Source organism: Procambarus clarkii, chromosome 74 (assembly GCF_040958095.1).
Source record: "Procambarus clarkii isolate CNS0578487 chromosome 74, FALCON_Pclarkii_2.0, whole genome shotgun sequence".
In the NCBI taxonomy this organism is placed as follows: domain Eukaryota; kingdom Metazoa; phylum Arthropoda; class Malacostraca; order Decapoda; family Cambaridae; genus Procambarus; species Procambarus clarkii.
This window is the reverse complement of record NC_091223.1, coordinates 14,670,502-14,697,238: the sequence shown is the minus strand read 5'-3', so window position 1 is coordinate 14,697,238 and position 26,737 is coordinate 14,670,502. Positions and strand designations below refer to the sequence as shown.

General features: G+C 45.9%; 1 protein-coding gene across 6 annotated transcripts in view; it reads left to right on the top strand.

Moving 5' to 3' along the window:
- Nucleotides 1-26,737, top strand: part of LOC123767346 (hepatic leukemia factor) — a 95,215-nt gene that overhangs the window by 43,646 nt on the left and 24,832 nt on the right. For 2 of the 6 annotated variants that reach the window (XR_006773949.2, XM_045756965.2), the window contains exons 1-3: nucleotides 1,162-1,792; nucleotides 21,754-21,887; nucleotides 23,683-24,118. Coding sequence is in view for 5 of the 6 variants with exons in the window: in XM_045756965.2 (XP_045612921.1) it covers nucleotides 1,387-1,792; nucleotides 21,754-21,887; nucleotides 23,683-24,118 (976 nt within the window). In the remaining variant the exon portion in view is untranslated. Of the gene's footprint in view, nucleotides 1-1,160; nucleotides 1,793-21,753; nucleotides 21,888-23,682; nucleotides 24,119-26,737 lie in introns of those variants that run through there. The other 4 variants (XM_045756967.2, XM_045756966.2, XM_045756963.2 and 1 more) reach the window with 3 other exon arrangements.

Genomic DNA, 26,737 nt, shown 5'->3' with positions numbered 1-26,737 from the left:
CCCTCACAGTCGCAGACCCTCACAGTCGCAGACCCTCACATCCCCTCCTGAATGACTCTTCCTTTTGTGGATTTGAACCACATCTGTCTTTTCCCACAGGCAGGGCCAATCTCCTTGCGCCAGGGAGAGTTGGTAGGTTGGTGTGGGAGAGGCGAGGCGAACAGGTCAGCTCACAGGTGTGACAGTCTCGGGCTGACCTTATCCAGCCCTGCTGCCTGGTCTATATATCCAGGGATGTTAGCACATGGTAGACTACATCTTAAGGAATAACTATTTCCGATGACTGGGGCAAGTTGTGTTGATGTGCTGGATCTGCCAGTGTGTCTCTCTCTGTCTCTCTCTGTGTGTCTCTCTCTCTCTCTCTCTGTCTCTCTCTGTCTGTCTCTCTCTGTGTGTCTCTCTCTCTCTCTGTCTCTCTCTGTCTGTCTCTCTCTGTGTCTCTCTCTCTGTCTCTGTCTCTCTCTGTCTGTCTCTCTCTGTGTCTCTCTCTCTGTCTCTGTCTCTCTCTGTCTGTCTCTCTCTGTGTCTCTCTCTCTGTCTCTGTCTCTCTCTGTCTCTGTCTCTCTCTGTGTCTCTCTCTCTCTCTGTCTCTCTCTCTCTCTCTCTCTCATACACATAACTATGTGTATTAGGAAGTTGTAGGACGCCTGGGTGTAGGTAGAGGGTGTAGGACACAGGAGTGAGTGTGGGCCGAGGATCAATACCCATGATAAAACTACCATGTGGACAATTTTCTCACTCCAAACACACACACACACACACTCTACTGGCTTTAGTCTACAGCCTCACATTGTTTACCTGAATTTACCTGAAGGACCACCATCTCCAGTGGCTTCGACAAGGACAGGAAGCCGGCGCCTTGTCAAAAGTCCCTCAATGTTCCTGAGGAATAGTTCCTATTTACATAGTTCTCTGAGCTCATTCAAGTTCGAATCTTCATATTTGTTTAATATTTAATAAGACACCCCCGCATGGTCCTATAGTTTTTGTACATCATGTTAAATTATTGTATGCTGGAAGTATACTAGGTTAAAATAGCACATTCATAAGGAGAAATAGTGATAAAGATATGGGGGGTGTGGATTCCCCAGTCGGGCGGGCGGTAGGGGGGCCCTCGGCCCGGCCGGTGTGAGGGGGAGGAGGACGGGGGCCAAGGGAGAAGGAACGAGCCAGGGAGGCCAGTGTCCCGGGCACCGCCGTAGTGACAAGACATATACATCCCTGCTCCTCCCCTCCATTAATACCCCCCCTCACCCGGGGGATCTCGCCCCCCCTCTCTCACTCACCTACCTGCTCCACCCTAACAGTTACCTACCTCCCAACAACGTTCCTGCCACGGTAGTACAATTCAACTTGTGATATATACCCAGATTTGTGCAATATATAATGGAAATCATGCAGCAAGGTACGAGTCATATTGAGAGTCGCTGGAGACCCCATATTATACCCTACAACAGTCATGGGATGACCCTGCCCAGCCTCCAAGACCATCTCAGACAGCAGATGGTGCAGCATCAGCAGTCAGATCAACAGCAGGAACATCCGACAGAACAGCAGCAGCTGCAGCAGTCTGATCACCAGTTACAGCAGCTGCAGCAGCTACAACACAAGCAGTTAATTAAGCAGAGACAGCAGCAGCAGCAGCATCAGCAGCAGCAGCTTGATGTTCAGTGTGAAGATTCTGCAGCTTCCAGAGGGCCAGCAGCCTCTCCACGCCTCCCAAAGTTGACACGCCTTACGCCCTTAGTTACGGCCAGCTCATCTGGCTCCCCTCCTTCCACGGCATCCCCAGGTGAGCTACACCACCTTCCTTCATCCCCAGGTGAGCTACACCACCTTCCTTCACCCCCAGGTGAGCTACACCACCTTCCTTCATCCCCAGGTGAGCTACACCACCTTCCTTCACCCCCAGGTGAGCTACACCACCTTCCTTCATCCCCAGGTGAGCTACACCACCTTCCTTCACCCCCAGGTGAGCTACACCACCTTCCTTCATCCCCAGGTGAGCTACACCACCTTCCTTCATCCCCAGGTGAGCTACACCACCTTCCTTCACCCCCAGGTGAGCTACACCACCTTCCTTCATCCCCAGGTGAGCTACACCACCTTCCTTCATCCCCAGGTGAGCTACACCACCTTCCTTCACCCCCAGGTGAGCTACACCACCTTCCTTCATCCCCAGGTGAGCTACACCACCTTCCTTCATCCCCAGGTGAGCTACACCACCTTCCTTCATCCCCAGGTGAGCTACACCACCTTCCTTCACCCCCAGGTGAGCTACACCACCTTCCTTCATCCCCAGGTGAGCTACACCACCTTCCTTCATCCCCAGGTGAGCTACACCACCTTCCTTCATCCCCAGGTGAGCTACACCACCTTCCTTCATCCCCAGGTGAGCTACACCACCTTCCTTCATCCCCAGGTGAGCTACACCACCTTCCTTCACCCCCAGGTGAGCTACACCACCTTCCTTCATCCCCAGGTGAGCTACACCACCTTCCTTCACCACTGAGTGAGCTAGGCTTTGGTTACATTTATTAAACGGTTTACAAGCATAAAAACTTTCCAATTAACTATTGTTATTATTCTAAACAGCTTCCTGGTGCTTCGGAGCTTATTAACTGTTTAATAATTGTAAACAAAGCCGCCAAAGATTGAGAAAAGATGGACAGGTTCGTAAGTGTTTGCGTAAGTTCTTCGTGAATCTAGCCCCAGGTTCGTAAGTACTTGCGTAGCTGCTTCGCGAATCTGGCCCACATCTAAGAAAAACACTTCTCTGGTAACTAGAAATACTGAGAAAGGAACAGCAAGTCTCGATCAGTATTAGGCTGTGCAGCCCCAGGTTCGTAAGTGCTTGCGTAGCTGCTTCGTGAATCTGGCCCCAGGTTCGTAAGTGCTTGCGTAGCTGCTTCGTGAATCTAGCCCCAGGTTCGTAAGTGCTTGCGTAGCTGCTTCGCGAATCTGGCCCACATCTAAGAAAAATACTTCTCTGGTAACTAGAAATACTGAGAAAGGAACAGCAAGTTTCGATCAGTATTAGGCTGTAGATTCAGAAGCCCTGCAAATGACGGGTGACACTGGCTGTGGGTGAAGAACACTGTTAGGCTTGTCACACCTCTCTCTGCTCACTCCACATTGATTCCAGTGAATTTATTTTGGTGGTTGATTATCTTGAGATTCTTGAGATCTTCTTATCTTGAGATGATTTCGGGGCTTTAGTGTCCCCGCGGCCCGGTCCTCGACCAGGCCTCCGTGCTTAAACATATCTCCAAATTTAAAAAACGAGGCTATCGTTTCATAGCCTCTTAGAGTCATCAGGTTCATTTAATAATAATACTTATTATTATTATGTATTATTATTATTAATTAATAATAATAATAATAAATAATACTGTTTTTTATTCATTCATGATACAATACATTGGTCATGTTAAAGTGGTTGTATAATGCGGAAATAAATGATTTATTACATAAAACTACTTGATACTCGGTGGTTATTGTGCATATATATATATATATATATATATATATATATATATATATATATATATATATATATATATATATGCAATCATTTACACATACATATACACATCGATAATATTTTGTATCACTAGTGATTCAACAAGAGGCTCACAACAGTCACTATACAAGGCACTTTACATCTATGGTGAGTCACACAGTTACTAGTCTTGCTCTACACCCACCTAACTGGGCGACAGCTTTACAATCATGTGCATGCATTACCTACAGTAAGCAAATTTTGAATACTTCGCTAAGATTCCCGGCAGTACATCATTATGAATGAAGTACTTACACATTTCTTGGACCTCCATTGATGGTGTTATCTCTGAATTCCGAGATTTTTTTCACTTTCCAGTATATAATGACGCAAAGTAGAGAGAGAGAGAGAGAGAGAGAGAGAGAGAGAGAGAGAGAGAGAGAGAGAGAGAGAGAGAGAGAGAGAGAGAGAGAGAGAGAGAGAGAGAGGGAGAGAGAGAGAGAGAGAGGGAGAGAGAGAGAGAGAGAGAGGGAGAGAGAGAGAGAGAAACGGAGACAGACAGAGAGAGAGACACAGACAGACACAGACAGACAGACAGACAGACAGACAGACAGACAGACAGACAGACAGACAGACAGACAGAGAAAGAGAGACAGAGAGATATGAAACATACAACTGGTCGGAGGGGTGTTTAATGGCTCGCCTTAGTGTCAAGAGTCCGGTTATTACCGCCTTTACTCTCCTATACTCAGCCGCAATGTTCGCTTTACTCGGTGAACTCACCCACAAGTCATCATCTTCACTTTCTCAGCGAGCCGTGGAATAATTGCTAATGTGTTTGTGATGGTGAAAGTGCCTGAATTTTTGCCAGCAAATGCTGGGTAGCAACATGGCGTCGCGCTGTGAGGATCTGATCTATAAAAGCAAACGAGGCTTAGAAAAATCCAGACGGCTATGAAGTACTGAGGAAGTAGTATTAACCTGATGGAAGATCAAGCATAATCATTACGAGATGATGGGAATAGAAGGAAATATAGAAGTTACACGTGATAGTGTTTACGGTGTAAGCTGATTGGCTGGCGGCGAGGTCGGGTCTGTCTGGGCCGGGGTGCCAGACGCCCCCTCTCTCCGACATTATTTTTTCGGGGTTTCATTACCAGATATTTGGCTATCATAGGCGCTAATGTTTAGAAAATCAAATATGTATTGATATGTTAACATCTATAATATTGTTTAAGAATAGAAGATGGTTTTCTGTGGGGTTGAAAATATTGGGCAGTTGGTGGTGCCTGGCCGCTGGCGGCCTTACGCACTATTATGTAACTGCGCAATATACCACGTTGCCACATCTACACCCCTGCAAAACCAGGCTTCATATTTGCAAATCAAACACCAAAAAGGCAAATTTCTGTATATTTTTGCAATAGCATTTTTAGTTGCTTATAACTACGTCACATTTTCAGCATAAGTCTAGGTATTACATTTCAAGAAAGCTGTTAGTTGGACCGATAGATCAAAAGGAGTAAGCTTTGCGAGTGCTCGTAAGACCTACAAGGAAGTAGAAGAGCTGAACAGACGGGGCTTGTGCGAACCTCACAGCTCAGGCACCGTCTATTACCGTCAACTCTAACCTGACCATATTAGCCGATGACGGCCGGTTATATGTATAGAAAGTACGAGTTTGTCAGTCGATGTTTCCAAGCCAAAATTAGCATACCAGATTACAAGGCTGAGGCTACGGAGCAGCATTCTACATACCTATCATAACTGAGGGAGGTGGGAGGGAGTTAGTTTTACCTTTTTTGGGGTAATTATTATTGTTGTGTTGTAAGTGTGTGTGGCACTTATGGCAGTATAGTGGTAATTTCGTAAGTGCACTCACCATTTTAGTGTCTTAAGTGTAAGTAGAGAACACTATCATTGCTGTGTTACTGTGTCATAGGTTCAATACAAAACACTATTTACAAACAAGATGCACTGTAAACAACGGGTCCTATAGTGCGTTCCAATTATGACCATGCACCAACACTACGCCTGACAGCTGAGTGGACAGCGCTTCGGATTGGTAGTCCTGAGGTTCCGAGTTCGATCCCCGGTGGAGGCGGAAACAAATGGGAAGAGTTTCTTTCACCCTGATGCCCCCTTTCGGGTATTCTCAGGTATAACCCCCTCCCATACTCTTCCCATAGGCCATATTTTCGGCTTTGGAGCCTGTTTTGTGAATCCGTATACGACAAAAAGGAACAGATAGCAAGGGGCCAGATTCACGAAGCAGTTACGCAAGCACTTACGAATCTGTCCATCTTTTCTCAATCTTTGGCGGCTTTGTTTACAGTTATTAAACAGTTAATGAGCTCCGAAGCACCAGGAAGCTGTTTATAACAATAACAACAGTTGATTGGCAAGTTTTCATGCTTGTAAACTGTTTAATAAATGTAACCAAAGCCGTCAAAGATTGAGGTAAGATGTACACGTTCGTAACTGCTTCGTGAATCTGGCCCAAGGACACTTAATATGATCTTAGGGTGGTGAGGTCCATCAAATTTCGACAGTTTCTCTGCTTTTGAACGAAGGTAGGAAACCCGTAGCAAGAGAATAGGTGACAGATTCACGAAGCAGTTACGCGAGTACTTACGAACGTGTACATCTTTCCTCAATCTTTGACGGCTTTGGTTACATTTATTAAACAGTTTACAAGCGTGAAAACTTGCCAATCAACTGTTGTTATTGTTATAAACAGCCTCCTGGTGCTTCGGAGCTCATTAACTGTTTAATAATTGTAAACAAAGCCGCCAAAGATGGAGAAAAGATGGACAGGTTCGTAAGTGCTTGCGTAGCTGCTTCGTGAATCTGGCCCTAGGTCGTCCGTGCACACAGCCTACTGCGCGTTAGTATTTTCTTGAGTAGTTGATTGATTTTCATTCTTGCCACCGGCGTAGTTGGTTGATTGTGCACCCCATACTTATACTTATTGTACGAGGGGTAGTTATTGTGCACCCCATACTTACACAGAGGTACAATTCTACTTTCTATTAGGAATGTCAAAACATAGGAGAACCAGATATGGATGCAATTCTTTTTACCATGTCGTAGCTCAATCGATCGAGGCAGCGTCTGAGATGCTCTCGGACGTTGGTTCGAATCCTCGTCACGGCCCTTGTGGATTTGTTCATAGGAAAATCAGCTTCTATCCATAGGCAGTAAACGCCGCCAGCCGTCAGAGGGCGGCTGAGCCGTATATTGTCCAACCACTTACTTGGACTGGACGGTAGAGCGACGGTCTGGCGTCATGCAGGTCGGCGTTCAATCCCCCGAGCTTCCACAAGGGGTTGGAGGGGGGGGGGGGGATTCAATTCTTTGTCCTGATAATTCCCTCTCTATTTGCCACTCCGTAAACAAAGGCAACTCTTTTGCCTAACTCCAACCCAAGCAACCCACCTAACCTATCGAGGCCCATGTATAGAAAACATCAGTATTACGGTGCTTTAATTATTTTTTTTTTACTAATGCGTAGACTTCTCAGAACCCTCTTCAGGTAAATCCAGGTACGTGTTCTTAAGATGTGGCCCTCGACCCTTGCTCCAGTGCACCTCACCGTCTCGTCAACACATTCTTGTATTAAATAAATTCAAGGAATCAAGAACAAGAGAACACGAGGATAATAAAGATTAAGAGAAGTAGAAAGAAAAGGATGATAAAGAGAGAGAGAAAGTAGGGAGAGACACAACATAGAATGGAGAAGACAATAAGGATAAGGAGAGAGAGAGAGAGAGAGAGAGAGAGAGAGAGAGAGAGAGAGAGAGAGAGAGAGAGAGAGAGAGAGAGAGAGAGAGAGAGAGAGAGAGAGAGAGAGAGAGAGAGACAGACAGACAGAGACAGAGAGAGACAGATAGAGACAGAGAGAGACAGAGAGACAGAATGAGAGAGACAGATAGAGACAGAGAGAGAGAAAGAGACAGACAGACAGACAGACAGACAGACAGACAGACAGACAGACTGAGACTGAGACTGAGACAGAGAGATGATAATACCAAAGAGTAAGAGATTGTGCCACAAGGGTAAACAGAGAGAAAGAGAGAGTCAGTGATAACTTTGACTAACAAAAGGATTATTTTGCTGATGCAGACTTGACTAAATGTAAACTCTGTCAGTCCTTGCACCGCTGCTCTGTACCCCAGGGCACAGTCCTTACACCGCTGCTCTGTACCCCAGGGCACAGTCCTTGCACCGCTGCTATCTCTCATTCTTATCTCTGATATAGACAAAAATACTAGTCACAGCTTCGTGTCATCAGCATAAAATTTTTATCTGTAGAAGACACTGAAAACTACACAACGATATTAATAGTCTTCGATTGGGCAACGGAAAATAACATGATGTTTTTCGGTGATAAGTCAAACGTCATGTTATTTAGGGAAAGGAATAAGTTAGGTATGATGAAAATTAGGACCTTAAACGAAGCACAGGGTATAGGACACAGGGTACAGGACACAGGATTCAGGACACAGGGTACAGGACACAGGGTACAGGACACAGGGTACAGGACACAGGGTACAGGACACAGGGTACAGGACACAATCAGACCTACTCATAGAAGGAAAGCAACATGTAAAAGATCTGGGAATTATGATGTCTGACGACCTGACATTTAGTGAGCATAACCGAGCAAATATAGCGGCGGCGGCCAGGAAAAGGATTGGATGGATTATGAGAACGTTCACATCCAGAGACCCCACAGCAATGTTAATACTATTTAAACCACTGGTGCTGTCCCGTCTTGAGCATTGCTCGGTACTCATTTCCCCCTTTCAGAGCAGAAGAGTTTACTGAAATAGAGGGAATACAGGGAACATATACGGCACGCATAGACACGATAAAACACCTAAATTATTGGGACCGTCTCAAAGCTCTCAAAATGTACTCTCTGGAAAGGAGACGAGAGAGGTATCAAATAATATATACATGGAAGATACTGGAGGACCAGGTCTCAAATTCGCACAGTGGAACAACAACATACTGGAGCGAAAGATACGGAAGGAAATGCATAATAGAACCAGTGAGGAGTAGAGGTGCCATAGGCACAATCAGAGAACACTGTCCATTACGGGTCCACAGCTGTTCCCAGCAAGCATTAGAAATATTGCTAGAACAAAGTGGATGTCTTCAAGTAACATTTAGATAAGTTCCTGCAAGAAGTGCCGGACCAACCAGGTTATAGTGGATATGTGAGCCTGCGGGGCCGCTCCCAGCAACAGCCTGTTGGGCCAAGTTATCACAAGTCGAGCCTGGCCCCTGGTAGAAGAACTCCCAGAACCCCATCAAGCAGGTATCAACCTGAGTGACCAGACATCGGGTAATAACCCTTAGAACCCTGAATTTGAATTTGAATTTGAATTTGAACCGTCTCGAGGCTAACGAGTTTTTCCCCTCTGCCAGCTATCTTATGGCCAGGCTTCCCCGTGTCCCACATCAATTCCGTCCATAGTCTAACTGTTGTTGTTGTTGAAGAATAAGCCGCCACAAGAGGTGGCGCGGGCATGAGTAAGATGTTTGGTGGTAGATGTTTGTGGTGTTTGGTCGTGGAACATCTTCAAGTGTCTCTGGGCATAATTACTTAATTATCAGGGGGAAAGCGCCAAGCCATTACGACTTTATAACACTTGGAGGTGGTCAGGATGAGGATTTGGGATGGGACGGGGGAAAGGAATGGTGCCCAACCATTCCTCACTTCCCCCTTCAGAGCATATATATAATATATATATATAATATATATTTATATAAGGAATGGTGCCCAACCATTCCTTCCCGTCCATCTATCCCAACTTGGACGGTCGGGAGATTGAACGCCGACCTGCATGAAGCGAGACCGTCGCTCTACCGTCCAGTCAAAGTGGCTGGGGATAGTCTCTGGGGATCGTCTAACATTCTGCTCTATATTGCAAGGTGTGTGTGTCACGTCTGACTCCCACGGACCTATTTACGGGCAGGTGAACAGAGGCGTCAGATGAAAGAAATTCTGCCGATTTATTTGTGCCTTGACCGGGGATCAAACCCGGGCCCTTAAGATTACAACCTCCAGAGTGTTGTCTGCTCTACTGCGAGGACATGTGTGTGTGTACTCACCTAGTTGTGCTTGCGGGGGTTGAGCTCTGGCTCTTTGGTCCCACCTCTCAACTGTCAATCAACTGGTGTACAGGTTCCTGAGCCTATTGGGCTCTGTCATATCTACATTTGAAACTGTGTATGGAGTCAGCCTCCACCACATCACTACCTAATGCATTCCATCTGTTAACTACTCTGACACTAAAAAAAAAAAAATCTAATGTCTGTTATGGCTCATTTGGGCGCTCAATTTCCACCTGTGTCCCCTAGTGCGTGTGCCCCTTGTGTTAAATCAACCCGTCCCCTTAAAAATAACGTCACTTTTGGCTGGTATGCGCGGCTATGGCCAAATTTGGACGTAATTTGAAATGAAATCTACTCACAAAAGTGACGTATTGTTCCGTTTTCTGTTTGAGTCATCCGGCTTACTTGGTAAGGTTAGGAGAGGAAACTTTCAATTAACGTTTTTCATAACGTTTTGAAACTTTATGAGAATTTTCTGCCCACCTAACCTACCAGAAGACCCTTAACTTACTGTTGTTAAAAAAAAAAAAATCCCAAATTTATTTTAATTTTTTTTTTAATTTTCAAATTACGTCCACTTTCGGCCATACGGGCAAACGGCCAAAAGCAACGTTATTTTTAAGAGGACAGGGTTAAATAACTTTATCTTTATCTACCCTATCCTATATGTGTGTGTGTGTCAGGGGCGTCGCAAAGTTAACCTTGCGTTAACCTGTGGAGCTGACACCTGGGGCATTTGTTCATCTTGTAGGGAATAATGGGACATTGTATGCTGATGCGCGTCTCCTGTCATGTTTGGCGGCCTGGCGCAGACTGTGTTTCCCAACCTGGCCACCGCGGCGCTGTCGTCGCCTCCAGGGGGGACACACACACCTCACCAACATCACCCTACCATTTGCTCATTATCGCCCTGACCTGTCCGCATCATGGTGTGTGCTGTGCTCGCAACCGTATTATTGCAAACATTGCATTTCAGTTATATGTTAACATAAGGATTAAGGAGACTACGAAATAATATATATGTATAAATCTACGCTTGAAACAATCAAAGGCTCCTTCTTCTGGATGCCTTTCATCCACTTGTACATTTCTAGCAGGGTACCCTTGCCTCTTGCAGGCGATGAGTCAAAATAAAGTGGCTAAAGTATGTTGAACAGACCACACACTTGAAGGTGAAGGGACGACGACGTTTCGGTCCGTCCTGGACCATCCGCAAGTCGATTGTGACAATGGTCCAGGACGAACCGAAACGTCGTCGTCCCTTCTAGTGTGTGGTCTGGTCAACCCTTGCCTCTTTGTCGTTTTAGAGAAGGTCAATTGTTTTCCAATCTCTTTTTTTCACTTGAAAAGTTTCTCATTCCTGAGATTACCTTTGTCATCCTTCAGTTGTTTCGTGTTCTATTTCAAGTTGATAAAGGTAATACTTTATCAATATCTGCTTTGATGTGTCCTTTTGATATGTCGCTGGTTGGGATGAGGGCGGGAGGCTGCGTTTGACACTATCACTACAATCTCCAGCCGAGGGCAGAAAATACCTGACCCTCTCCCGCAGTGAAGGTCACGCTTTATCCTAGAGATTATTTATAGACAGACTGGTGAGGTCAAGACTTCTGAGAGGACCTTCACAGATGACAAGTGAACAGTGGGGGAAATACTAACTCTGCAGTACGGATCTATTTTCAGTGAAGCCCAGAACACATTGAAGGTCAGTGATTGAAATGGAATATACGATAATATCAAAGCGGAATAACTTTGGTAAAAGTTATTTATGCATATAAAGCTCAGTCAAACCACACTATTAAGAGAAAAAACAGTAGAAAAGATTTAGAAGTAATCTTATCGAAAGACCATAATAGATAAACTGTCACAACTGCAAGACAAATGACAGGCTAACAAGAACCTTTCAAACAAGAGATGCCACACCAGTCATGGTGTGTTTTAAGACACTATGGTGCCCTCTTAGGTAGAATATTATTGTACACTAACAGCGCCATTCAAAGCTGTAAAAATTGCTGACCTGGAAAGCGTGCTGCAAAGGTCTTTTACTGTCCGAATTAACTCAATAAATCATCTAAATTATTAGGACCGTTTAGACATTTTAAACCTGTATTAGTCCTTTGTTCTCTTGTCTACACTTGAATTTTTTTAGAGGGATTAACGGGGTGGGAATAGCTTGAGATACCTCATCCCTTTGTGTGTATTTATACCTCAGTAAACTTGTTTGAATTTGAGTTTGAATTAGAGGGACTGGTTCCATCTCTGCACACGGAAACAACACCACACGAGACCAGGAGGCATGGCAGAATGTGCACAGATAGCTAGGTACACTGAGAGAGAACTGTATCAACATCAAAAGCCCAGGAGCCAGATTCACGAAGCAGTTTCACAAGCACTTACGAACCTGTACATCTTGTCTTAATTTTGAGCGGCTTTGTTTACAATTATTAAACAGTTAATAAGCTCCGAAGCACCAGGAGGCTGTTTATAACAGTAACAACAGTTGATTGGCAAGTTTTCATGCTTGTAAACTGTTTAATAAATGTAACCAAAGCCATCAAAGATTGAGGAAAGATGTACACGTTCGTAAGTGCTTGCGTAACTGCTTCGTGAATCTGGCCCCAAGACTTTTAAACACTCCCTTTACATATAAGAGCCATAACTGGCTGACCTCTCACGGTGTTCAAGACCGAGCTAGATACACCTCTCTTTAGGATACGTCTTCGACTCCCCCTTCCCCGACACTGCCTGCCTGACCATTTCTCTTATCATAAAGCCCTTCTCCATCCACTCTACCCTCTCTCTCCATCCCTTAAGGCCCCTCTCACTCCTAACGACCCACTCCGGCCGTTCAAGTGGTTGGGCACCATTCCTAAGAACCACCTCCCCGTTCCATCCTTATCAAGACCCTCCTTCCAAGTTTTATATAGTCACGGCATGGCGATTTCCCCTGATAATTTCTTCCCAATGGCCCGATTTCCCTTACTTCATCTTCACACACTGTGCACCACCCCCACTGTCTGTCTCTACAGTCTGTTAACTGCTCTCAGGGGGCTTGTCTTGTTCCCACGGTGCCTGTCTTGTTCCCACGATGCCTGTCTTGGTCCCACGGTGCCTGTCTTGTTCCCACGGTGCCTGTCTTGTTCCCACGGTGCCTGTCTTGTTCCCACGGTGCCTGTCTTGTTCCCACGGTGCCTGTCTTGTTCCCACGGTGCCTATCTTGTTCCCACGGTGCTTGTCTTGTTCCCACGGTGCCTGTCTTGTTCCCACGGTGCTTGTCTTGTTCCCACGGTGCTTGTCTTGTTCCCACGGTGCCTGTCTTGTTCCCACGGTGCCTGTCTTGTTCCCACGGTGCCTATCTTGTTCCCACGGTGCCTATCTTGTTCCCACGGTGCTTGTCTTGTTCCCACGGTGCCTGTCTTGTTCCCACGGTGCTTGTCTTGTTCCCACGGTGCTTGTCTTGTTCCCACGGTGCCTGTCTTGTTCCCACGGTGCTTGTCTTGTTCCCACGGTGCCTGTCTTGTTCCCACGGTGCCTGTCTTGTTCCCACGGTGCTTGTCTTGTTCCCACGGTGCCTATCTTGTTCCCACGGTGCTTGTCTTGTTCCCACGGTGCCTATCTTGTTCCCACGGTGCCTATCTTGTTCCCACGGTGCCCATCTTGTTCCCACGGTGCCTGTCTTGTTCCCACGGTGCCTGTCTTGTTCCCACGGTGCTTGTCTTGTTCCCACGGTGCCTATCTTGTTCCCACGGTGCTTGTCTTGTTCCCACGGTGCCTGTCTTGTTCCCACGGTGCCTATCTTGTTCCCACGGTGCCTGTCTTGTTCCCACGGTGCCTGTCTTGTTCCCACGGTGCCTGTCTTCTTCCAACGGTGCCTATCTTGTTCCCACGGTGCCTGTCTTCTTCCAACGGTGCTTGTTTTGTTCCCACGGTGCCTGTCTTGGTCCCACGGTGCCTGTCTTGTTCCAACGGTGCCTGTCTTGTTCCCACGGTGCCTGTCTTCTTCCAACGGTGCCTATCTTGTTCCCACGGTGCCTGTCTTGTTCCCACGGTGCTTGTTTTGTTCCCACGGTGCCTGTCTTGGTCCCACGGTGCCTGTCTTGTTCCAACGGTGCCTGTCTTGTTCCCACGGTGCCTGTCTTCTTCCAACGGTGCTTGTTTTGTTCCCACGGTGATTGTCTTGGTCCCACGGTGCCTGTCTTGTTCCAACGGTGCCTGTCTTGTTCCCACGGTGCCTGTCTTCTTCCAACGGTGCCTATCTTGTTCCCACGGTGCCTGTCTTGTTCCCACGGTGCTTGTTTTGTTCCCACGGTGCCTGTCTTGGTCCCACGGTGCCTGTCTTGTTCCAACGGTGCCTGTCTTGTTCCCACGGTGCCTGTCTTCTTCCAACGGTGCCTATCTTGTTCCCACGGTGCCTGTCTTGTTCCCACGGTGCCTGTCTTGTTCCAACGGTGCCTGTCTTGTTCCCACGGTGCTTGTTTTGTTCCCACGGTGCCTGTCTTGTTCCAACGGTGCCTGTCTTGTTCCCACGGTGCCTGTCTTGTTCCCACGGTGCTTGTTTTGTTCCCACGGTGCTTGTTTTGTTCCCACGGTGCCTGTCTTGTTCCCACGGTGCCTGTCTTGTTCCAACGGTGCCTGTCTTGTTCCAACGGTGCCTGTCTTGTTCCCACGGTGCCTGTCTTGTTCCCACGGTGCCTGTCTTGTTCCCACGGTGCCTATCTTGTTCCCACGATGCCTGTCTTGTTCCCACGGTGCTTGTTTTGTTCCCACGATGCCTGTCTTGTTCCCACGGTGCCTGTCTTGTTCCCACGGTGCCTGTCTTGTTCCCACGGTGCCTGTCTTGTTCCCACGGTGCCTGTCTTGTTCCCACGGTGCCTCTACTGTTCCCACGGTGCCTGTCTTGTTCCCACGGTGCTTGTCTTGTTCCCACGGTGCCTGTCTTGTTCCCACGGTGCCTGTCTTGTTCCCACGGTGCCTGTCTTGTTCCCACGGTGCCTGTCTTGTTCCCCCGGTGCTTGTTTTGTTCCCACGGTGCCTCTACTGTTCCCACGGTGCCTCTACTGTTCCCACGGTGCCTGTCTTGTTCCCACGGTGCCTGTCTTGTTCCCACGGTGCCTGTCTTGTTCCCACGGTGCCTGTCTTGTTCCCACGGTGCTTGTTTTGTTCCCACGGTGCCTCTACTGTTCCCACGGTGCCTCTACTGTTCCCACGGTGCCTGTCTTGTTCCCACGGTGCCTGTCTTGTTCCCACGGTGCTTGTTTTGTTCCCACGGTGCCTGTCTTGTTCCCACGGTGCTTGTTTTGTTCCCACGGTGCCTCTACTGTTCCCACGGTGCCTCTACTGTTCCCACGGTGCCTGTCTTGTTCCCCCGGTGCTTGTTTTGTTCCCACGGTACCTCTACTGTTCCCACGGTGCCTGTCTTGTTCCCACGGTGCCTGTCTTGTTCCCACGGTGCCTGTCTTGTTCCCACGGTGCCTGTCTTGTTCCCACGGTGCCTGTCTTGTTCCCACGGTGCTTGTTTTGTTCCCACGGTGCCTCTACTGTTCCCACGGTGCCTCTACTGTTCCCACGGTGCCTCTACTGTTCCCACGGTACCTCTACTGTTCCCACGGTGCCTGTCTTGTTCCCACGGTGCCTGTCTTGTTCCCACGGTGCCTGTCTTGTTCCCACGGTGCCTGTCTTGTTCCCACGGTGCCTGTCTTGTTCCCACGGTGCCTGTCTTGTTCCCACGGTGCCTGTCTTGTTCCCACGGTGCTTGTTTTGTTCCCACGGTGCCTCTACTGTTCCCACGGTGCCTCTACTGTTCCCACGGTGCCTCTACTGTTCCCACGGTGCCTCTACTGTTCCCACGGTGCCTCTACTTTTCCCACGGTGCCTCTACTGTTCCCACGGTGCCTCTACTGTTCCCACTGTGCCTGTCTTGTTCCCACGGTGCCTGTCTTGTTCCCACGGTGCTTGTTTTGTTCCCACGGTGCCTGTCTTGTTCCCACGGTGCCTGTCTTGTTCCCACGGTGCCTGTCTTATTCCAGCGGTGCCTTTACTGTTCCCACGGTGTCTGTCTTATTCCCACGGTGCCTGTTTTGTTCCCACGGTGCCTCTACTGTTCCCACGGTGCCTGTCTTGTTCCCACGGTGCCTCTACTGTTCCCACGGTGCCTGTCTTGTTCCCACGGTGCCTGTCTTGTTCCCACGGTGCCTCTACTTTTCCCACGGTGCCTCTACTGTTCCCACGGTGCCTCTACTGTTCCCACGGTGCCTGTCTTGTTCCCACGGTGCCTCTACTTTTCCCACGGTGCCTCTACTGTTCCCACGGTGCCTCTACTGTTCCCACGGTGCCTGTCTTGTTCCCACGGTGCCTCTACTGCTCCCACGGTGCCTGTCTTATTCCCACGGTGCCTGTCTTGTTCCCACGGTGCCTGTCTTGTTCCCACGGTGCCTCTACTGCTCCCACCGTGCCTGTCTTATTCCCACGGTGCCTGTCTTGTTCCCACGGTGCCTGTCTTGTTCCCACGGTGCCTGTCTTATTCCAGCGGTGCCTTTACTGTTCCCACGGTGTCTGTCTTATTCCCACGGTGCCTGTCTTGTTCCCACGGTGCCTGTTTTGTTCCCACGGTGCCTCTACTGTTCCCACGGTGCCTGTCTTGTTCCCACGGTACCTCTACTGTTCCCACGGTGCCTCTACTGTTCCCACGGTGCCTCTGATGTTCCCACGGTGCCTCTACTGTTCCCACAGTGCCTCTACTGTTCCCACGGTGCCTCTACTGTTCCCACGGCGCCTCTACTGTTCCCACGGCGCCTCTACTGTTCCCACGGTGCCTCTACTGTTCCCACGGTGCCTCTACTGTTCCCACGGTGCCTCTACTGTTCCCACGGTGCCTCTACTGTTCCCACGGTGCCTCTACTGTTCCCACGGTGCCTGTCTTGTTCCCACGGTGCCTGTCTTGTTCCCACGGTGGCTGTCTTGTTCCCACGAGAGAGAGAGAGAGAGAGAGAGAGAGAGAGAGAGAGAGAGAGAGAGAGAGAGAGAGAGAGAGAGAGAGAGAGAGAGAGAGAGAGAGAGAGAGAGAGAGAGAAGAGAGAAGAGAGAGAGAGAAGAGAGAGAAGAGAGAGAAGAGGGAGAAGAGGGAGAAGAGAGAGAAAAGAGAGAAAAGAGAGAAAAGAGAGAAAAGAGAGAAAAGAGAGAAGAGAGAGAAGAGAGAGAAGAGAGAGAAGAGAGAGAGAGAGAGAGAGAGAGAGAGAGAGAGAGAGAGAGAGAGAGAGAGAGAGAGAGAGAGAGAGAGAGAGAGAGAGAGAGAGAGAGAGAGGGGGGGGGGGGGGGGGTTGCGGGGGATCGATCGATGAGGCGTATGTGTTATGAGGTTACAGACCCTGGTAACAAGGGTGCCTGCTCCCCCCCCCCCCACCCACTATCCCATACTCCTTAAGTCTTCACAACAAAAGCCGTGTGGTCGTGACCTTATTAACTAGGATGTGTGTTGTATATTGTATAATATGTTGTATAATATATGTAAAGGGGACAAAAGAACTCCCAGAACCCGCTCCAGGTATGATCCAGGTATACATAAGGTGTGTGACGTTATAATTGTATATATACCTTAGAAAAGTATGCACCACCTACGTCACCGCTGCTAATAAACAAACCAAACTTAACCCTACCTATTGTCATCCAACCTAAGGAAAATAAAAGGGATAATATGTTGTGCTATATATGGTGTGACGAGATGTGTGACGTCACTATGACGTGATAATGTTCATACATGTTCAGATTTTGGACCCTACTGTTGCCGTCAGCAGTGTACCAGCTGTGAACACCAACCATTATTGTCCCAAGCGTAATGCTACTGCCATCTAGTGCACAGCTTCTCCTCCTAAAAGCTGTGCACCAGATGGCATAACAGCTATGCTTATAAGACATAATATAAGACGCTCATTACGTTTTATGAGCGTTTGGCGCGCAAATTCCGGTAGCATGGAGCGGGGGCGGGTGGCGGGAACTCAGCTTGAATCTCTTCAACAACGGCCTTGATTTTGAATATTGCGCTTTCCACCTGACCGTGAAAGGAGTTTTGTTTTTAGTGTTTAATGTATTTTCTGCAATAGGCGGCACCATACATTTATTCAGTGTTAACCAATAGACGCTATCGTACATTTATTCAGTGTTAACTAATAGCCACTACCGTACATTTATTCAGTGTTATCCAATAGCCACTACAGACTGTAGTGAGTTATTGAACGTTTAATCACGGGTGATTGATGTGCTTTTAATCTAAAGAAGTTAAACGTTAGTTTTATAACTGCCGTTGTGAAAGATGGTTTCCGATACCAATTTCGCTTTTGTGCGTTGAATGAAGCGGCAGCGATGATATAATTATAGGGTCCTGTGGTACAGCAGTCTACGTCCTCGACCCGTAATCAAAGATCTCGCGTTACAACAAATCCACAAGGGCCTTGATGAGGGTTCGAAGCACACGCACGGGATGTTCCCAGACGCGCCTTAGTCAACTGTACCACCACATGGTCAAAAGAATTGCAACTTGTCCATGTAGAAGCAGCTCCTATTGGTCCATGCGAGGCAGCTCCTATTGGTCCATGCGAGGCAGCTACTATTGGTCCATGCGAGGCAGCTCCTATTGGTCCATGTAGAAGCAGCTCTTATTGGTCCATGCGAGGCAGTTCCTATTGGTTCATGTAGAAGCAGCTCCTATTGGTCCATGCGAGGCAGTTCCTATTGGTTCATGTCGAAGCAGCTCCTATTGGTCCATGCGAGGCAGCTCCTATTGGTTCATGTAGAAGCAGCTCCTATTGGTCCATGCGAGGCAGCTCCTATTGGTCCATGTAGAAGCAGCTCCTATTGGCCTATGCGAGGGAGCTCCTATTGGTCCATGTAGAAGCAGCTCCTATTGGCCTATGCGAGGCAGCTCCTATTGGTCCATGTAGAAGCAGCTCCTATTGGCCTATGCGAGGCAGCTCCTATTGGTCCATGTAGAAGCAGCTCCTATTGGCCTATGCGAGGGAGCTCCTATTGAAACATGTGAAGGAGTTAGTCATATTGACCCGTGTAAGGTAGCTCCTATGTTGGACCATATTCTAAACTATGCTGGAAGCTTTCCAACGAGTTTGTTTCTCTGATATTATAAGGTAATTTGTTCCGTAGATCTTCAACCCTATTTCCTAACCACTGCTTGTATATTTATTTCTTAAATCTAAACTAATCGGCTACTTTTGCTTTCTTTTCATAGGTTTACAGCCCTATACTTGTCATTACTGAATTGCATTTACCAATTTTCAGTCCATTTTGGGTCTATTTAGGTGTAGAGAATGTCACAACAACGTGGGTGGCCATGTGTGTGTAATTACCTAAGTGTAATTACAGGATGAGAGTTACCCTCGGTTTGTGTGTACTCACCTAATTGTGCTTGCGGGGGTTGAGCTCTGGCTCTTTGGTCCCGCCTCTCAACCGTCAATCAACTGGTGTACAGATTCCTGAGCCTATCGGGCTCTATCATATCTACACTTGAAACTGTGTATGGAGTCAGCCTCCACCACATCACTTCCTAATGCATTCCATCTGTCAACCACTCTGACACTAAAAAAGTTCTTTAAAGCTGTGTGTGTGTGTGTGTGTGTGTGTGTGTGTGTGTGTGTGTGTGTGTGTGTGTGTGTGTGTGTGTGTGTGTGTGTGTGTGTGTGTGTGTGTGTTGTGTGTGTGTGTGTGTGTGTGTGCTTACCTAATTGTGCTTGCGGGGGTTGAGCTCTGGCTTTTTGGTCCCGCCTCTCAACCGTCAATCAACAGGTGTACAGGTTCCTGAGCCTATTGGGCTCTATCATATCTACACTTGAATCTGTGTATGGTGTGTGTGTGTGTGAGTGAGAGAGGTGGGGGGGGGGTCGCCTAGACAACCTGGCAACCACATGCCACGCCACACTTGCCACTCCACATGCCACGCCACACTTGCCACTCAGCGATACAGACTCACCGGGAAGTTCGCTTTCAACCAACTCTTTTTGCCTAAACAGCGCTAAAGTGAAAAATTGGTGCCTCTTGTCCTATCAATTCTGGGGTTATTAGATTGATTTTGGTTGTATTTCACCCTAAGTAACGCTGTATAGGTAATATTTCATTTGTTTAAATTGATATCAAGGTCCTAACGGAAATATTGCCCGAAACGGCTTTGCGTAATAATGGCTTCATTAGTATGCATTAAGTCCTGCCCCTATAATTGTATTCTTATGTTCTTTGTACGCACATTCCTCTGAATACAAATAATAATTATTATAACATGGCCCTTCACTTTGAATCTTAAGAGAAATAACTCACTATAGTGACCTTCCAACGTTCATATACAATCCGAAATGGATGGCGGCTTGGATGAGGATTTTCGTTGGGTGAAAGGAGCCGGATGGAAGTGGTGCTTTACGAGAAAGTGTTGTGGACGGTCGACTTTAGGGCAGTGACCATGGGTGGTGTGGGAGCAGCTTTAAGCCAAGGTCGTGTGAGTGTGTGTGTGTGTTGAGGCTACGCTTACCGCCAGGGTTGGCACTCCTGTCCTCCCCAGGGTTACGGTGGCTGCATGCTTCATCCAGTTCCCATCTACCCTCTCTCTCTCACTACCCTATGCTGCCTCCTGCCCATATGCTATACCCATCTACCCTCTCTCTCACTACCCTATGCTGCCTCCTGCCCATATGCTATACCCATCTACCCTCTCTCTCACTACCCTATGCTGCCTCCTGCCCATATGCTATACCCATCTACCCTCTCTCTCACTACCCTATGCTGCCTCCTGCCCATATGCTATACCCATCTTGGCCCCTTCCCTTCCGTTCTACTCTGCCATCTTGCCCCTTCCTTCCTTCCTTCCCTCCCTACTTTGCATTCCTGCTCCTTCCCTCTCATTTGGATCATTTGGAGAAATTGACCGGATCAACATCCTCCAAATGGTTCAGTATTTTAAAGGTTTGGATGAGATGCGCCCTGTCATGCCCAGTCTGCAGTATTGTTAGCCCTGTGGCCCTCAACCGTTCCTGATACGTGAGATGACTAAGCTCTGGTATGATTTGTGTTGCATCTTCTCCAGATCACCTATGTCTTTCTGAAGATGAGGTCTCCCTGCCCTGGATGCAATAATCTAGGTGGAGGCGCACCAGAGACCTATACACTGAGTAGTCGTTCTTATACTATAAGAACGCTATTGTGATTTAGAGTAGTCAGTAAGAGTAGTCGTTCTTATACTATAAGAACGCTATTGTGATTTAGAGTAGTCAGTAAGAGTAGTCGTTCTTATACTATAAGAACGACTATAAGAAGTCGTTCTTATACTATAAGAACGACTTTCTTTTCTTTCTTTTCGACTTTACTTTCTTTTCCTTGAGGCTACGTTTGATTATTCCCAGAGTTTGGTTCGCTTTCCTTATTGCCGCTCCCACTTGTTGTACAACTTTTAGTGAATGATGAATTCTGTCTCCAAGGTCCTTTTCTTCATGTATGTGTTGTAAGGTAGTGCTGTCAGTTTGGTGGTTGTGACGTGGACTGTTGCGCCCCACATGCAAGGTTTTGCATTTCACACAGAAATCACAATAGCTTGATGATGGATTTGTTGCATTTATCGACATTAAAAAGAAGTTCCCAGCATGGAACATAGACGTTCCCAACGTGTGGAATGACTTTCCATTTCCTAAATGCAATCAAATGCTGCACTTCTCTTAATACATTTTAAAAAAAGGTCAAATAAAGGCTTACTTAAATCATCAGGGGCAAATGGGGGGACCATTGACAAGTCGCAGGCTTCCTGGTCTCTTCGGATCCACTAGTGTGTTAGTGGCCCCTCAGGTAAATTAAAAACTTGTGTTATCAATGCAGTTGTTATATATTCAGCTACTCGGAACAAGTTCCAAGTAGCACGGGCTATGGTGAGCCCATAGTGGACTTACCTGGCACAGGAGCGGGGCAAGTAGCACGGGCTATGGTGAGCCCGTAGTGGACTTACCTGGCACAGGAGCGGGGCAAGTAGCACGGGCTATAGTGAGCCCGTAGTGGACTTACCTGGCACAGAAGCGGGGCTGTAACTGATCAATGCAGTACATAGATACATGTATATACAGTATTAATGTTGTATTTTATTGTGACAGGAAAGAGTGGTGGGAAGGATGGAGAGGAGAAGAAGAAGGGCGGGGAGTGGGAGCAATATAACGCAGGGGCGGCCTTCCTGGGACCAACCCTCTGGGACAAGACGCTCTCCTACGACTCCGATCTTAAGGTTTCGGTAAGTTTATATTAGAATATAAGAACAAAGGTAACTGCAGAGGGCCAATTGGCCCATACGAGGCAGCTCCTATTCATAACCACCCAATCCCACTCATATGCATTAACAATGCAACTAATATTCCAACAATTGGGTGGAGAAAATGGATTCCTGAACTATTTTTTATTTTCTTATATTACATACATAATAAAAAAGGGGGGTGGTAGGAGAAGCGAACACTCATACGTATTCAGAGTTAAATGACAAGTTTTTCTCTGAATGCTCTGTGTTCCCTTCTTTGAGGCTGTGGGTCCCTATAATTGCACCAGAGGTGGTAACCCCCCTATACATAATATATATTTACAGTGTGTGTGTGTGTGTGTGTGTGTAAATCTCATAAGAATAAAGGTAACGGCAGAGGGCCTATTGGCCCATACGAGGCAGAAGTTATGGTTTGCTGAGAAAGGAGTGGGAAGTAACCAATGTATTTTTTTTTTTTTGTGAAGTACAGTACTGTACATTAATATTTTTTTAAATTATAACCTTCACTTCAGTTTGCTTGAATTAAGTTTACATGGAATGTCTCTAGAGTGCATTTGTGTACAATTTAATGTTTTTTCAAAAAACCCTACTTTGCTATCATAAATAATTAAATAATTTCTGTGATAGCTCTCTGGGTGGTGCCATTTGGCAATTCCACTCCTGAGAGGCACACTTCATGGTAATCTGATACCTCCTATCTCCTGCCTGCCTGCCTGCCTCCCTCTCTCCATTCCTCTTATCTGTTCACTCCTCCTCCATTCTTTTCCCCTTCCTCCTCTTCCTTCTCTTCTGTTTTTCCATTACCACTTGTTCTCATGATTTGCCACTCCATAAAAAATGCAGGTGTTTTGCTTAACCAGAAACATGTGAACCCAAACAGCCTACCTAGCCTATCGAGGCTGATACGTAAAAAAAACTGAACATTATGGTGCTTTAATTTGTACTAATACAATGCATGTTTAATGGATTAGTAAATTATGAAAAGAAAGGGAACATTAGATGAGAGGACGGGTTGGTACACCATAGTCATCACCACCTTACTATCGCTTCCACTCAGCACTACCACTATCTTTCCACTATCTACTATCATCACCACCAACATCACTATGGTTGTAACCACTTCAACCGTCACTATTACTACCTCTCTTATTACTTATCATCGCCACTGTCATTATTGTTACTACCACTACTTCTCTGGTCCACCATCACCACCTTTCCTCACCTGGTTATACTACCTAGTGGGCTACCTAGTGATCCCCTGGTGGTGAAGGATTTAGTTTGTTGCTTAGTTACAGTAGACTGTTACTTCAGTTTCAGATTTGCTATCGTAAATATTCTAAAGCTCATTTGATAGGGGTGATGAGATGTTTGATGCGTTCCTTAGTTTTATACGCAAGATAACATCTCTTTCAAAGCACCTAACAGTGCACTAACAACAAGACTGTGTGTACCCAGTGTGCAAGTTCAAATCCTCCTCAAGGCTCCTACAAATTTTCTCATTGATACATCACATTTAATTAGATTTATTTATGAATATTTATCATTTATATTGTAAGATATGCCTGGAATCAGACTGAGGATAACTACTGTACCTCAATCAGCTATGATCGAAACATCTCAAGACATACAGTACTGTATAACAGTATTTTCTATTAGGAATGGTGTCCTCAGTAAACTATAACATTTATTTATAATATTGTTTAAAAAGCATTATGCCTTGTAAATTATATTTGAGCTCGTATCTTTTATTCATATTTTTGTTTTGTTTTCTCAGCTGGAATATATGGACCTTGATGAGTTTCTGAATGAAAATGGTATTCCTGCTGAGGAAAATGTTAAAGCCAGTGTAGGAAACTGTAATGGGAGCAGCAATGAAAATGCTGATAATCCAAACAGCAGCATAAACAACAGCAGCAGCAGCAGTAGTAACAACAGCAGCAGCAGCAACACCAGCAGTAATAGTAGAAATAGTAACAACAACAGTAACAGCCTTTCTCCGGAGGTGCCATCCTCTCCCGAGAACCCTCATATGGGCTCGGGTATGGGTGTGGTACCCCAGGTACCATCAGGCTTGAGCGGTGCTGCACCTGCTGCTCCCATCATTGTGGCTCCCCCCGCCCTCTCTCCTCAAGACTACTCCGGGGATGGTTATTCTTCCTCCCCAGAGTCTCCTGACCCACTCTCTCCGTCCCTTCAGGTCCACGAACCAGGTAAATATGGCCACCTCGCTAGCCACTTCTCATCTTTTCTCCTTTGCTCTGCTGATCATAATCATTAAATCATTAAATTCTTTTCTTTGAAGTCTCAAATGCAAAGTTGCATGATACTAGTACAAACACAAGAGCTTTAATGAAAATTTGCATAGGCTGAAGGTTCGCATGGCTCTGTTGATGATGTATATATCATTAAATTGGTCAGCTTAAGCACCAATAGGTTCATTACCAAATGAGTCACTACATGAACACGACTTAACTCTTATTAGTTGGAGCAATCTCAGCAAAGTGAGGGTTTTCCTCTTCCAATGGGTATACCTTAGTGTGTAAATATTTCGGTCCCATTGCTCTTGTAAATGCATCATCTATTTCAATAATAAGGATAATTTTTAAACACAGCACTCTTATATTTAGAATAATTCAAATTTGGCAATGCAAGAATTTGTATTTCAAGTCTTTGCTTCAGTTAATATTAAAAAGACGCCTTATTGTTAATGCACATCTCTGCCTTGCAAGTAAAATCGATATATGTTATCATATATTTAGAATATGAATGGAAGCATTGATTACGTCTGCAATATTAAAAGTTATTTATACTATACTATGTCAGAATGTATTTTTAATAAGTTGTAAAGAATTTAGTGAATGTTTCCAGTGGCAACTTCTGAAGAGCAAAATGTCTGCATGGAGAGAAAGGCAAATTGGAAAAAGAGTAATGGCATATTTTGTTTGAAAGTACAGTATATGATTATGGCTTAAGTGTATGGTGTTAGTTTAAGTGTATGACTATGGCTTACATGGAAATGCCATGAAGATGTTGTCAAAAGAATGTGCATAATTAAAAGCAATAATAATGAGTGGGAGGAGGAAATAATAATTAATGGGGGGGGGGAGGAAGAAATATATAATGATTGGGGGAAGAAAAGAATAATGAATGAGTGGTAGTAGTACTGTATTGTATTTATTAAATACCATTTATACATAACCTTTAATTGGTAAAGGGTTGTATAATTCTTGAGTGAGTTACTCAAGGTAACTCTTGAGTTAAATTTTTATCTCACCCATGCTAATCAAATCTCATGCATCCAGCGCCTCACTGACAAATCGCAATACAGAGAGAGAGAGAGAGAGAGAGAGTCAGTCAGTCAGTCAGTCCAGTGAGTTCAGTGAGTGAGTGTGTGTGTGTATTGTGATTTATAAATGGGATCTTGGGTTCGATTCCCAACCAGAACAGAAATGGTTTCCTCTCGTCTCACTCCACTGTTCACCTAGCAGTAAATTGATACCTTGGAGTTAGGCAACTGTTGTGGGGGTTGCATTCTGAGGAGGTCAGTAGTTCGACCTTGGGAGACCTTGATACAAGCCTAAAGTATATACTGTACTGTTATACACACAGGCTTTCTGTCCAAGACAAAATGAGTTATTAAACATTTTACCTAATGATACCTATTTTAACATATGTAGGCATTATTGTATATACAAGAAAATAATTAGAGTTTCCCTGGTAGCTGAAGAAGAGTAATGCAAGATCTCATACTTTCTACTCTTAAAATCAGGCATGAAAGCAGGCTAAATTACACTTGGAATTATTCCAATTTGCCTATTGAGACGAAAACTAAATTGGTAAAGGATATATAATCTAAATAGTTTTCATGTTATTTCACGCTGGGATTCACCAAATGATGTGTGGTAAATGGTAACGATCCCCAAGCCTATACAGGTGTGCCACGAACGACGCTGGGAGTACAGTGGTCTGTGTTCTCGACTCGCATCCAAGGGACTCGGGATCGATCCCCAGGCGGGGCAGAAATGGTTGGGCACAGTTTCGTTCACCTAGAAAGTTTCTCTGTTCACCTAGCAGGAAATAGATACATTGGAGTTAGACAACTGTTGTGGTTACATCCTGGGAGAGGTCCAGCAAATTGACAAACTATCAGGACACTGATTTCAAAGGCAAGTTTGAAGAAAATTGTGGACAGCGTCTATCTTGTCATGGGTACTTCCCATGAAGAGTAGATTACCAGTAGCAGAATCTGTCTTAAGCCAAACACTGGCAGTTAATGCGAGGGAGCTTAAGAGAGGCAGTGCTCTGCTGTGGTAGAACACGACCACCAGACGCCATGAGCCATAATATATTCCTATGCATGCTTGAGAAAAAACTTGAATTTGTAAAAAATTGCTTAGAGTTTGTGCCCACACATATGCCTGCGGTAAATTTCCACCACTAAATGATTAATTGACTGGGATCCACATGCCTAGAATAAAGGAGCTGCCTACTATTATTTAGGAATGGCTTCTTGAAGTAGAGGCCCAAGAAGCAAGCAAGAAATGGTATAGTACAGCTATAAGGAAGAGAGAATTATATGACCTTGAAGACATGATCCAAGCCTTGAAAACTATAGTGACATTAAAAATGGCAGTCTTATGCTTATCTAGCAACTTGGGAACTGCTTAACTTTTCTCACACCGTTAATTATATACAACATCTCTCTCTATGTATACAAGTATTTAAACAACCTAATATATTAGCCAATCACAAATAACAGAAAAGAGAATTAAGATTCATCTTAATGATTCATGATTAAGATTCAACATCCACTTAAGATTCAAAATGAA